The sequence below is a fragment of the Rhinopithecus roxellana genome, chromosome 18, assembly GCF_007565055.1.
Source record: "Rhinopithecus roxellana isolate Shanxi Qingling chromosome 18, ASM756505v1, whole genome shotgun sequence".
NCBI classification, from domain to species: domain Eukaryota; kingdom Metazoa; phylum Chordata; class Mammalia; order Primates; family Cercopithecidae; genus Rhinopithecus; species Rhinopithecus roxellana.
In genome coordinates, this window is record NC_044566.1 from 46,938,708 (window position 1) to 46,952,754 (window position 14,047).

At 45.1% G+C, this 14,047-nt stretch overlaps 1 protein-coding gene across 3 annotated transcripts; it reads right to left on the reverse strand.

Moving 5' to 3' along the window:
• Positions 1-247: 247 nt before the first annotated feature.
• CBY2 (chibby family member 2) lies at positions 248-12,478 on the reverse strand. Of its 3 annotated transcripts, none has more exons than XM_010368044.2 (3): positions 12,287-12,478; positions 11,907-11,987; positions 248-1,628 (listed from the first exon to the last, which is right to left on the reverse strand). In XM_010368044.2, exons 1-3 carry the CDS (start codon positions 12,359-12,361, stop codon positions 435-437), a joined length of 1,350 nt encoding a protein of 449 aa, XP_010366346.1. In that variant the 5' UTR covers positions 12,362-12,478; the 3' UTR covers positions 248-434. The 3 variants fall into 3 exon arrangements, with proteins under 3 accessions (XP_010366346.1, XP_010366348.1, XP_010366347.1); XM_010368046.1 differs by lacking the exons at positions 11,907-11,987; positions 12,287-12,478 and adding exons at positions 11,179-11,259; positions 12,241-12,277; XM_010368045.2 differs by lacking the exon at positions 11,907-11,987.
• Positions 12,479-14,047: the final 1,569 nt, after the last annotated feature.

A 14,047-nucleotide genomic window follows, 5' to 3' on the forward strand; every position in this document is an offset into this window, starting at 1 on the left:
AAACTTACAGACTTTGGAATGATTATGATGTGTCAATGTAGTTTCAAAGACTGTCACTAGTGTACCACTCTGGAGGGATGGTGATAATGTGGGAGATTATGCATTTGTGGAGTGGGAGTCTATGGGAACTCCCTGTACTTTCTGCTCAATTTAGCTGTGAACCCAAAACTGCTCTAAAATATTGTCTATCTTTTATGAAACAAAAACAAAAACAAAACAAAAAAACCCAAAGAAAAAGGCAGCTTGCTGGTGTCAACTGGCCCCAGCCTCCTCACACCTTTATTAATACTCTGAGTTTAGGAAGGCCGCTAACGCTGCTTTTCAATAGGTATGAACTGGTTGGGAAAGGCGAGGACGACAAAGGAAGGCAGGGGATTCTCTTTTGCCCAGTGTTCGGTGTCCCAAACTCGGCGTCCGGGTGCACGGCGGAGGCCTCAGACCCTGCTGGGCTTCTTGGGGTCCTGGCTCCTGCTCGGCATGAAGGCGTAGAGCTCCTCGATGAGCATCTCCATGCGCGCAGTGACCTCGGTCACGGTGTCGAGGACCAGCTTCTGCTGCAGCTTCAGCTTGTTGTTCTCCCACAGGGCCTTGTTTTCCTCCTGGAAGCCCCTGTGCTCCGCCCGTAGCACCTGCAGGGTCCTGTTCTCCTCCTGCAGGAGCCGGTTCTCCTTGAGCAGGGCCTGCAGCGCCTGCCTCATCTCTCTCAGCAGCTGCAGGGGCTGGCAGCCGTGGAGCAGGCCCGGGCCCGCCTTGGCCTCCTCCTCCTCCCCGGAGGGCCCGGACATGTTGCTGACCATCTCCCGCAGGGCGCGCAGGGCCTTGGAGTCCTCCTGCGGGGCCGGGGGCCCTCTGGGCTCCTCGAAGTGGGAGGAGAGGCCGGAGCCCTGGTCCTGCAGCAGTCCGGGGCTGCAGGGCTCCTCGTGGGGCGAAGGGGCGGGCTCGCTTTCCTCGGCAGGGGCGGCTGCGTCCTCTGTCTGGGCCCAGTAGGCCTGTTTCTGCTCCAGCAGCTGCTGCAGCGCACGGTTCTCCTCCCGGAGTAGCTGCAGGGTGCTGTCCTCCTTGCCGCGGGGCACCTGCAGGGCGACGTGGTCCTTCTTCACCACCTCCAGGGACGCGCTGTCCTTTTGCGGCAGCGGTGAGGGGTCCCGGCTCTCCTCCCGGCCCAGCGAGGCCTTGTGCTCCTCCCAGAAGACCTGCAGGATTTTGTTCTCCTTACGGAGCATCCTGTTCTCCTCGCGCAGGGCCTTGTTCTCCTCCCGCAGAGACTTGTTCTCCTCCTGCAGCACGAACTCCTTGGCCAGCCTCTTGTGGTGCAGCTTGTGGTGGAAGGAGGCGGATGGGGAGAAGTAGGGAGACTGCAGGCGGCAGTTCTCATTCACCCAGCGCCCGTCCTGGAACACGAACATCTCGTCGCTGAGCTGCACCCGCGGCGGGTTGTAGTCCAGCTCCAGGTCGGCCTGGGACATGGGGCGCTCCATGGGGTCTAAGGGCCCGGAGGAGAAGCGGTTCAGCGGGTAGGAGTGCTGGCTCGCCATCCTGCGGCTCAGCCGGGGCAGGACAGCCTGCTGCGCGCAGCGAGGGGTGCTGTACAAGTTGTGGAGCCTCGGGAAGGGCTCGGCTGTGCCCCTCTGCGGGAGAGAATGGGAAAGCCCAGCGTTAACGATGGGACTGACACACTCGGGGCTGGCTGACAAAGTAAGGGGCCAGGACATCCCCAGATAGGCCCCGTCTGATGGTCTGGCCTGCCCACAGTGGGCGTTTTTGCCTCTTGAGGTCCTCACAAGGAAATGTGGCGGATCCTTGTCATTCCAGTGAGTTCTGTTCTATTAAGTCATCTCCAACACTGAATTACCAAATATAGAACCATTGCTCCTACGGGAAATAGAGGGTTACATTCCTGGGAGCCTGTGGTCACAATTTTGTCAACCAAACAATACATAACCTAATTTAGTGCGTATTGTTTATTGATTCTTTAACATCGAACTCACGTCAGCAGCACTGTTACGCATGCCCAAACAAAACTTCTCTAACACCTGTGTTTTCTCCATGTGGCACAGCATAGCCTTCTTGTGATTGGGAATACTAGACAGCACTTGTCTTGGAATGGTGCGGAAGCCATTTTTAACAGCAAAATCGCCAACAAAATGCACAAGAAGGCAAAAAAAAAAAAAAAAAAAAAAAAAAAAAAAAAAAGTGGCACTAGATTGACTGTGCAATGGACACTATTTTCTAGCCTGAGAGCTGAAACAAGAAGTCTCCTTGGCTGGGGACTCAACCTTACACAACTCAAATTTTCACCTCTCTGTGCATGTCTGAGAATTGCCATAAAAGTGCTGTAAGTATTGATTTGGTGGATACACATTTTAGCAAGTAGGCAAATTCACAATTATAGAATCCATGAATAATGAGAAACAGTTATATATTATGGAGGTCAAAAGCATTGATTTTAGAGTCAACCAAATATTTTGAGTCTCTGCCTCACTACTTACCAGTTGACAAGAATTTGGGCAAGTTATTTGAGCTTTAATTTCCACAATTTCAAATTGGGATAATTGCATTTACTCCTTGCCTCATAGAGACATTTTTAGGATTAAAAAAGGTAATGTATAAAAGCACTAAGCATGGGCTGTAGCACATTCTGTCACCCTAAAGGAGGAACAAACACTGTTCTCAAGGGCCACTGCCCACAGGTGTGTACTCTCACTTAGCATGAGCAGAGAAGCAGCATGAATCATCCAAACAGCCACCCAAATTGCTGTGTCCAAAATGGAGGTGCCATTGATTAGCCTAGCCTTCTCTCTTGCCCATCTGGGCATATCCTTCACTCTTAGCCACCCTTGAGTCTTTTCTGCTAGCAGCCCCTTAAACATCCACTCCAGCTTCCAACGCAATGCTAGACTCAAAGCAGAGTCTAACTAATAATTTTGGAAGGAAAGAAAAACCATCCCAGACATATCACTGAGCAATGAGCATTCAACATGTGGTGATACAGCCAGCCAAGGACCCTGAAGAATTCATGATGGTGGCCACAGACCTCAAGACCACAGCATAAAACCGGGTTCAGATCCACAGAGCTTAACTCCAATGAGTTGGTAGCTTTCACACATCCCAGTACAGAAGAATAACCCCAGTGAGTTTTAAATGCAGATTTCTGAGCCTCCCATTGTGAATCTGATTCACTCAGACTGGGGTGTGGCCCAGGAATCTGCATTTCTAACCAGCTCCCTCAGGTGATCCTGACTGCAGGTGGTTAGGACAGCTCTAAGTCAAGTAGAATATGCAATTTGCTTAGGTGAGGGTTGCACCAGCATTAAAGACTGAAAGGTCACAAGAATTTTCATCCTGATTTTGTCACTGATGGGTACTTTGAAACCAGAGTGCTCTCTAATCCTCTTTGACCCCCAGACTTTTCACGAGTAGAAAAGAGGGAGTTGGGCTCCATGATGTTAAAGGCACCCTCCAACATTGAAAAGCCAATGAAGTATACCTGTAAAATGGAAATAATATGTGCCCTGCTTAGTTCACAACACTGTTGTGAGGATTAAATGAGAAAATGCAAAAATATTTTTAAAACAAACAGTGCCAAAAAACCGTAAGGTATTGCTATCAAAAAAAGTAGATTTCACTAATTCAAGAATTATAAGATGTATTCAAAAAGAAGTGAGCAAGTGGAGTGCACACTGGAGAAGAGGCGATGATTGCAGCAATGAATTTAAATAGAAAGATCCTGATAGCTACTTCCAAATACACCAAAAGTGCTTCATCCAAGTATATCAAAATCTTCTCCAGATATCAATTCCTTGTGTCTTAGGTTATTTTCACAACTGTACAGATAGAGAAAATAAAAAACAAGTCAGGCTAGCTACATTTTATATATGTGTGTATGTGTATGTAGAGAGAGAAATACAATTTGCATGGTATATAAAGTTGGTTAGAATTCTTTAAAACCTAAAGGGCTAGATAAATAGAAGATGCAGTTCTATGCCATTAACTTTGCAATAAGCACATGTCATTAACTTTGTAAGGATATGCTCAATCTTCCAGATAGCAAGGGTATGCGGGCATTCTGCAATCGGAATCCTATTTAGTTTTAAAAAATTCAGCCTCCATGGTTTTCACATTTCTCAATTGGGAAACCAGATTGGCTCCTGTAGCTGTCTGTGATCAGAATGCACCTCACGGTGGATAACCTGGACCATTTTCTGGTAGGTTTAAGGTCCTGAGATCCAGGATTTCTGGGAAGATTAGTCAAAGCCAATAAGGTGTGAATGGTTTTTTTGTTGTTATTGTTTTGTTGTTGTTTTGAGATGGAGTCTTGCTCTGTTGCCAGGCTGGAGTGCAGTGGCATGATCTCGGCTCACTGTAACCTCTGCCTCCTGGGTTCAAGCAATTATCCTGCCTCAGCCTCCAGAGTAGCTGGGACTACAGGCGCGCACCACCATGCCTGGCTAATTTTTGTATTTTAGTAGAGACGGGAATTCACCATGTTGGCCAGGATGGTCTTGATCTCTTGACCTTATGATCTGCCCACCTCTGCCTCCCAAAGTGCTGGGATTATAGCGTGAGCCATGGCGCCCAGCAGGAATGAATCTTAAGAGGTCCCCTCCATCCCTGCACTAGAACCAATGCTTTATCTCAGCAGGATTTGACACCAGAAGCTATCAACATGGAAAAATGTGGTTTTAGTCAACATATGCATCCCAGTTCTGAGAAGGAAAGGGAAGAAGGAAACCAAACATTGAGTCTCGATTTCATGCTAGGTCCTGAGCTGAGCATTCTACCTACTAAATTCATTTATCCTCACTACACGGACGTATAAGATATTACTATTCTTATTTTACAGATGGAGAAGCTAAAACTCAGAGAAGTTAAATAACCAGCACTAGCTCCTTCAGTAAGACACAAACTCACTTTTGGCTCGCTGACCTTCTATGTGTGAAGTACACACATGGGAAACCACCATGGATTTACCAAAAGACTTACAGTACTTTGGGGATCATTATATCTTTTCCTTCACTTTATATGATGGAAAAGTTCAAACACACACAAAAAGAGAGAGAATAGTCTAATAAATGTCCATGTACCCATCACTCAGCTTCACCAAGTATCAAATCAAGGCCACGCTTGTTTCACCAGGCCTCAACCTGATTCCACAACCACTCCCCTACCACTAGGTTCTCTTAAAGCAAAGTGACATTGTGTCATTTTATCCACAAATACATAAATATGTGTCTCTTTAACAGAATCACAATACCATTATTATCCCTTTGAAATTTAACAATTATCCCTCGATATCTGCGAATGCTGAGTCCGTGTTCAAATCTCCCCAATTCTCATTTCTTTTTAACGATCATTTTTTTTTCAGCCAGAGAGGCAATCTTCTTGATCCAACTAAGGGTCCAAAGAAGAATCATGGATGCTTTCTACCTGCCCATGATGGCTTTTAACTCATGGCATTCAGCTGTCTGTGTTCTACATCCACTTTCCAAACTGGGTACCCAAGGAACATTCTGCCGCCCCTCAACAGAAATGCTAAACAAAACATTAACGTGGTGGATCCCTAGCCACGGACAACCTGGGTGTTTGGGCCCTGGTCCTTATTTACACATTCAGGTGACCTTGCTCATATCCACTCACTCTCTGGCCTTAGTTTCCACTTCTGTAAAATGAAGGGTAAGAGTCATTATCTCTAAGTGCTCTCTTGGCCTATCTCTGGTCCAGTGGATTCACATCTGTAAATTGGCACCACTATGACCCTAGCAGCCCTCTTTTACCAACCTAGTTGGCATCCTGTCCTCTCCCCTAAATGACCACCTCTTCCCAAGCAGGCTTTGTGCCCTCTCTTGTTAAATGCCCACAGCACCTAATCCAGGAAATGCTGATGGACTAGTAAGTTCCCTTTACTTTCTCAACAGGAAACCAAATTCTTCTCCAACATCTGAGTCCTATTATCTTTCCTCCTATCCCCAGACAGGGCCAAGAAAGTGGTCAAGTCCAGTGTTTCCTCACGGTTTAGTTTCTTAGAATATTTAAAATGTTTTCAGTAGTCATATATTTATTTTAATAAGTAATGGGAAAACATACCTATATTAAATATACAGGCATTTTTAGATATGAGAAGGTTCATGATTGAACTTTGGGAAAACATTGATCCAAAACAAACTTGTTTTTTCCTATGGTATTTCTCTGATTCTGATCAGAGCTAGCTGGATTTAATCCTTAAAGGAAAGCTCTTGGCCTTGTGAACATTCTTCACCCCAGTCATGTACCCATTCAAAATGTTATTGCACCAATTTTTCCCCTACATTAGTGTCAGTGAATCAACTAACATTAATTTGGCATCTACTGTGTTCCAAGCTCACAGACCCTGCCCTCAGGGAATTTCCAGTTGATTTGAAGAATCAGTGAATAGAACCAATTACTTCTTGGTGCAAATGAGAGAAGTCAAAATGCAGGAAGCATTAATGCAGGCACAAGGTTTGGGGAATAGGGGACTAGAAATGATAGCATCTGAAGAGAGTTCTGGCTCTGCACTATATGAGTGCATGACCTTTACAGAGTCACTTCATTTCTGTGCCTCAGTTCCTAGAAAATGTGGATGTTGACATGAATCAGGGCCAACCCATATATTTTTGAAATGACCAACTCTAGAAGGCACTATGCACTCTTACTGCAGTGCACAACCTGTACAACTCTCTATAACAACGTCACCAACATCTGACCTACTTCTTTCAGAGGGTTCATTGTTCAGAAACAAAAGGAGACTTGGAACATTTTCTTTGTTTATAAAGAGCTGCAGACATGCAAGAAGGACTACTGCTTTCAGAAGAGACATTGCTTAGCATTTCTTTAGAGAAAGATTATATAGAACCAGAAAAAAAATAACACCAAGTGACTATAATGTGTCAGGTTATATGCTAATTGATTTCTGTATTCATATGTAATATCTTACCCAAAAGAACTGGCATGATTCTGCATAAGATTACATAACTGGTAAAGGAGTGGAACCAGGGTTTAAAATCAGGATATTTGACTCCAAACTCCATGTTTATTCTAGCACTTCACAATGCTCAGATATTTTATTTTGCATGTACTAATATCATTCCTTTGCAATGGCTCTCTTACAACCAGGCCTCTCCTCTCCCCATATGAGTAAGTCGCAATTATCTAAGCACAGTGATCTATCCCTTGTTTTTGTGACATCCAAGTCTTGGGAATTAGAAAGCAAATTTCACATTCCTTGCCAATAACTGAATCAACCAAAATACACTGCAAGATTGGGAGGAAATACTAGGTTGAACCATAAGAAACTGTTAACATTTTACCATTTTTGGCCTACAAAAATGGCCATTTCTTTTGCCTTAATATATTTAGTGTATTTGATAAAGCTATGTCCTCATTTCCATTCATACTTTAAGACTTTAAAATAGTCCCAGGGCAAAGCTACTAAGGTATGATGTAAAATCTATAAGCATGGAGTTTTCCTCACGTGAATTCCACAAACCCCTAGGTTCATCCATGTACTCCCTTAGAGGAAGCTCCCATCACACCATGCACACAAGCATGCTTATATCATCTTGAATATATAATCCAATGAGGGTAAAGGCCCTAAATTTCCGGTAACTTTGGGCTCAAAAGTCCCTCCTTTGACTGCTCTTGAGTAAGTCACTTTGCCTCTCTGAATGTCACCTCTAAAATAAGCCTAAACATGGCTGCTCTGCCTACTTCCTGGGGTTGCAAGAGGACAAGAAAGTGGTAGGCAAGCTGTCATAAAAACTAAACAGATGGTCAGTTCCACTGGTAAAGTTTAAACATACCCAGCCTAAAGCGCTATGCAACGTGGAGTATATTTCTTTACAAAAGGGCTACCCAAAAACTGAGCATCTGAGCTCAGCGAATGTATGCAGTTCCAGGATTCCAGACCTCCTTGGCCTGTGTTAGAAGCCAGTTCCTTCTCAGTAGGACTCCTTGACCAGTGGTATCACTGGATTGGTTTCATGGGCCAAGCTAACCTGCCCTGATATCCTTTAGCCTTTGACAAGAGGTCTTTGCCAATACAAAGCCCCAAGAACACCCCAGTAATGTTCTCCTAAGCCTGGGAGGTACCGTCTGTGTAGCATGGTGCAACTGACCATGAAAAAAAATAAAGATTGTCTCTTTCCTGGTCTCTAGGAAATGCCCTCACATAGATATCCAGTAGGTAGGAAAGAAAAAGATTGGCTTCTTCATGGAAGAATGGGATATGAAGCTGATGCAGAAGGGGAGTAAGCTGATCATGGGCTCATCATGCCTTCCCATCAGGTGCTAGAAAGGTGCCAAGAGACTCTGTCCTCTGGGGAAATATGCTCACAGCTGTAACCCAATGATGCATTAGTGCCAGGGATCCAGTAAGGGCGCTGGGCACGAACATCACCTTCACAGAAGCCTGAAGTCCCACCTGTGGATTAGAATTCTTTCTTAGCATTAGGTCTGGCGCCCTCCCTGGTAAATGTAAGTGGTCCTGGAAGGAAAATGCCTGAAATCTGCCAACAACTGTGTCTTTGTCAGATCACCAACCTGGTGGCAAGTGAAGAACATAGGGGAAGGGGACAATTGAAAGAAGGGAGGCAAAAAGCAAAGGCCAAAGGGCAAAGAGAAAAGGGGAAGTGAAAGGACCAAAATCCCTTACTGGTGCTACAGGACTTGTAGCAACAGGTCTCTCTGGATGGGACCTTCTGGGGTGGAATTACTGGAGTTGTGGTCTCCCATCCAAAGGGTTTGGGGATGGGATTGAACAGCAACTAGCCAGGCTTAGCTGACACACTGACGTCTCTCCACCCCTGAAAAAAATGTGGCTACCACATCCCAGAAGAGATGTCCAAACACTGCTGATAGAGTCCAAGCCTGCTGACTGAGTTTCTTAAACACCAACTTTGCCAACATTACTGAGGGTTACTGTCAGAGAACATTCAGCCATCTGAGGTACTTTTAAAGCATGTAAAGTTGAGAGGCCCCAGGATTCTGGAAGGAAAAGCCAAATATGCTACTGATTTTCATATGAGATGGCAAGGCTGAGTCTCATTATCATTATTTTAAATCAATTCACCTCCCTGGTACCATGGCAAAGTCAGTGGTGGTTTTAATAAATACTAACAGGTAAAAGGATAATTCACAAGGTAAATGTGATTGATGTTGATAGAATTACAACGTTAACAGCAAACAGGATAAAGAAGATGTCATATGTAGTATGTTTGCATACTGTTTAACAGAGACTCTTGTGAAATCTTCCTGGGAACCGTTATTCAAATTGGCGGCGATCTGGGTGCTGTCAGCAGGAATTCACTGCTTCTGAGGAACAAGCCCAAACAAAGGGGAAGGAGAAAAGGCAACTGGGAAGGATAAAGGCGGCACCGGTGTGTGCTATTGGAGCTCAGTCTGACCTGGTGTAGCTCTTTCATTAATGATCTAGGAATAAACAATGCCTTAATGAAATTCACAGAGCATGCTCACTGGGGAAATGTGAAAGTCTTTGAGAACTGAATCATTACGTGCAAAAGGAACCAGGAGATCAGCTAGCTTGGGCTGGAAATGGCATTGATGGCTTGCAAGTTAATGTGCTGGAGGGAAATAGATCAGAAAACACAAATATTTAATGTGAGGAAGAAAAACGGGAAATCAATGAGTCCTGAAAAGACCTAAGGGTGATAACAAGTAGTGATTACAGGCATTTGCAATGTAATTTAGAAGCCTAAACACACAGCAGGACTGGGAGCTGGGAAGCAGAAGCTCGTTCTAGAGACAGAGCTGCCACCACAAGTCCTTTCTGAAACAAATGGAAAGTGGACTCCATCCCAGAATAGAGTAGCTTTTGGCAAATACAAAATAAGAAGCCCAGAGATGAGCAGTTAAGATGCGGGGAGAAGACTCCATCTCCAAAGAGCAAGAGAAGAACCACAGAGCTAAGATGCAGCGTGGCCCAGCTTAGTGGCACGTGCCCTGGTATAGCGGAGAACATGGGCACTGATTTGAGTTCAAGCCCCTTCCTCCATCTCTGCCACTACTAGTGGGGTTCCTGGGGTTGCCAGTTCCTGTACCTGTAAAATCTCGACCTCACACTTGGCCCCGTGCCCAACACATGATCGCACTAACATTCAGTCAATATTTCTTCCTCTCCTTGCTTCCCAGATCAACCCTGTCCCCTAAGCCATGCACCATCTCATTTAGGGAGGCCGAGTGAGCACATTGATCCCTCTCGCAGCCCTGGTGGTATTTTGGTTCAGATCATCTACTTGTAGACACCCATACCCGTCCCCCAGAGTGCCAGTCTTGAGCATCCTGACAGGTGTCCAAAACCTGGTGCATGGCTTGTGCCCTCTTGGCAGGTGTATACACCTTCCCGTGGGAAGTACATGTGCCCAGACAGGAGATATCCTCTCATTCTTCACCCACTCTGCCCCACAGGACCCCAGCATCAGCACCAGGTCCTCCAGAACAGGAATCAGGCAGCCCCAAGACAAGCTTGAGCTGTCTTAAACCACATTCTCTTCTCCTTGATTGCTGGGCTGTTTCTGGGAGCTGGGGAGGGAAAATTACGGTGGGTGTTGATGGAAACATCATTCCAATTTCTCTATCACATGACCACTACTCTTTCAAATCCTATCCCCTCCTTCACACCCACCCCTAGGTTGGCATCCTCTGCCTGACCAAGTTTCTTAAACACCAACTTTGCCAACATTACTGAGGGTTACTATCAGAGAACATTCAGCCATCTGAGGTACTTTCAAAGCATGTAAAGTTGAGAGGCCCCAGGATTCTGGAAGAAAAGATTGGTTTATATGGGCCATGAGGCATCACAGCAGTAACACCCACTCTTGGGGGAGCAGTGGCCAACACAACTCCCTGCATATTTCAGGTGGAAAGAATCAGGCCCCAAAAGATTCCTACAGCCTGTTATCCTGTCGAATGATCAGGGGGAAGTTATCTTATATTCTAGCTAAGATTCAAGTCATAGAAAAGTGACTGTTCATTACAAAGTTATAAAGATAATGTGAAAATAAACATCCAGGATGTTTTCTTCTTCCGTATGTTTGTCTCCCACTGAACATACTCGCCTAGATTGTTACAATTATATATCTGGAATGCTCACCAGTGGTCAGTCCTCCTCCTACACATCCCTGGACAGAGCTCTCAGATAGTTACCTCTGCTTTGGATTCCTCCATCCTACATTTCAACCCCTCTGGTTGCATGGCCCTGGTCTTCCAATGAGGCCTTAGGTGACTCTGGAGAAAGCAAAGCCACCCCTTTGTGACATAGCATCAGTAGACACAATTCAATCAAGAGGACTCCACTAAGGAAAGAGCTGATTGCAGGCAGGAGGAGACCTGAGAATCTCTAGCCTGTGAGGACTTCACCAACTCATTGACCACAAAAGCATCCATGCCCATGGCCCCTACATCTGTCTTTGGTGCATAGCAGGGCTTAATTCTCTTGACACCTCCAAGTAACTCTGTACCCTTTTGTCCATGAATGAGGTTTTCTTCTCATGGATTCATTCTTATGCATTTGATTCCAAGTCCCAGTTCTAATTCTCCTCTAGAAATCCAAAGTGAATGCACAACACTAAGCACCAAAAGATCTTGTTTTGAGAAGGTTAGGTTACTTCAGAGTATCATAGAAACTTGGAATGTTAGGAGTGGAAGTTCTTACCAAATCATCTGACCCAGCCACCTCATTCGTGGGAAAAAGAACCCAAGACCCACAGGGGCTATGTGGCCTTCCCCAGCACGCTGCCTGCTGGCAGCCAACCCAAACTAGAACCTGAAGCCCTATCTCTGCTTATTCTACATCTTGCTAGAGCTTTGAAGGAGGAGGTGGGGGGTTATTCTGGCTAACACTGATAGGTTACATCCTCTGTGATTATCCCTACCTGAGGTAGAACCACATTGATTGGAATTTCTAGGCTTTCAGATCTGGTATCTCTTTTTCTTGTAAAATTTGGCCTTGAGTGCTGTGGAAAAGAGAAAAGAAGAAGATTGCTGCTTCCCAGCTCATCCTCTGGGCCTCAGTTGCTCACCTAAAAAACATAGAACTTTCTACTCATTTATTTCCCTCTTGTCAGTTATGCACAATTATGAAAATCTGGAAGAATGTGTAGACGATATCTGGCATGACGGTTTATCAATCTCTGAACAGATATTAAGCTAGATATTATAGTTGATGTAAAAGACTTTTGAAAGTCTTTGACGCGGAGATAACTGTACCTGCTTGCTTAAGATGATTATTTCTATCTCAAGTAAAAAGCCATACCAATGTGAGTTGCCAGGTATAGGTCCTATGCAGAAGTTGGTCACCAAAACACTCAGAACATTCCAGAGGTGACATCACAAAACAATAGGGTGGTTTTCAGGGCTCATGGTTTCTCTCTGAGCATCACAGGTGGGAATGAGGCATCTGACAGGCAGGAAGAGCCTGTGGGGGCTGTGACTACTTGGCTGGTCAGGGTCAGTGTGACACACAATAGCTCAAACATTAGCCCCCTGTTGGGTCATCCCAGCTGCCATTTGTATTCTCACTGCCAGGCTAAGTTGAGACCCCTAGTTTCTCTCCAGAAGTGCCATCTTCTTGGAGTTCGGTCACTCAAGAAGAAGGAAACACAACCTGAACTCTTCCCACACCAAGCGAGAAAGTGTAGTCTGAGGTGTTTTCTGACACTACTCAGTTCCTTAATTCTCTGACACCAACTGTGTGCCCTACAGTTCCATTTCATTCTGATGCTATCTACCTGGAGTTAGTGTGATAGACCTGAAGGGGCTCACTGCCTAATGCAGTAGAAGCCAACACTAAAACACCAAGTTCTTTAAAAAAGAAAAACTTGTATATTGAAAGTCAACTCCCAAGGAGACAAGAGTCAGACTCAAATCGGTCTCTCCGTGCTGACATTAAGGCAGTATTTTTATTAGAAAAGTTTCGGGGGTAGATTCCGAGATTAGTAGGTGATGGTAGATGGAAATGGGAGGTCTGGAAAGTCGCAAAGAGTAAGAAACCAGTAACTGACAGAAATTTTTGAGTTCCGGGATAGCAGATAAGAAAAGAAATTTAAGCTACTGAAACTCCCTCCACTTGTGAGATCTAGAAAATCCTGGCGGAAATTGGTTGGAACTAAGATGGCTGACTGGAGCTTGCACACAATAAGCTTGCTGATGTCATAGCCTGAATTTCCACCACATGTTTTGTACATGCAACTCAGGAGTTAACATGAAGAAATAACTGTGCATGTCCAAGGGCTTTCCAGACCTCCCTTTTCCTTGCACCAATCACCTGCTAATCTCAGAATCTACTCCCTGAACCTTTTCTAATAAAAATACTGCTTTAACGCCAGCACAGAGAGACAAATTTGAGCTTGACTCCTGTCTCCTTCAGAGGTGACTTTTAATATAAAGCTTTTCTTTTTTTCAAAAACTTGGTGTCAGTATTGGCTTCCAGCACATTGGGCAGTGAGCCCCTTTTGCTTGATAACAAACTAGAACCCCAGGTGAGACGAACAGCCTGTCCAAGGTACTGTTGTCCCTAGTGGTGTGCAGACCCCCTACACTGATCCTGAGTGGCCACCTAGACTAGTGCGTTCAGAGGCTCAACTATAGGGTTCCTGCTTCTCTACCATGGCACTTCAGGCTCCCTTGGCACTTTTCTTTTGGGAAAAGAAATTGCTTCTGGATTAGACATCTTTCTGGTGAGTACCTTGTTAATACGCACCTGTACTTTTGTCTTTGAACTCATCATAAGGACTGTGGGTTCAAGTCCCACCCTGTGGTTTAGGATTGTGGATGAGAGTCCCGCCCTTGTCTAAGATTGTGGGTTTGAGTCCTACCCAAGGGGGATTCTGGTCAGGTTAGAGTCCCAAATCTGGTGTATATTCAAGTCCCAAAGAATTAAGGCAATACTAAGAAGCTGCAGCCACTGAGATAATCTGGTCTGGTTCTGATTTTTGTTGATCTGTCTGTATTTTTGGTCTGTGTATCAATATTTGGCTTAACAGAGGTTAAAGACTGTGATGGCTACAGCAGAGCC

Bases quoted from the DNA above. Each gene is read 5' to 3' on its own strand.
- CBY2 (XM_010368044.2), bottom strand. From the start codon at position 12,361: ATGTCACCTCTGGAATGTTCTGAGTGTTTTGGTGACCAACTTCTGCAT. The intron at 11,988-12,286 runs GTATGGCTTTTT...TCTTTTCCACAG, and splicing joins ATACCTGGCAACTCACATTG to CACTCAAGGCCAAATTTTAC. The intron at 1,629-11,906 runs GTAGGGATAATC...TCTCTCCCGCAG, and splicing joins TCAATGTGGTTCTACCTCAG to AGGGGCACAGCCGAGCCCTT.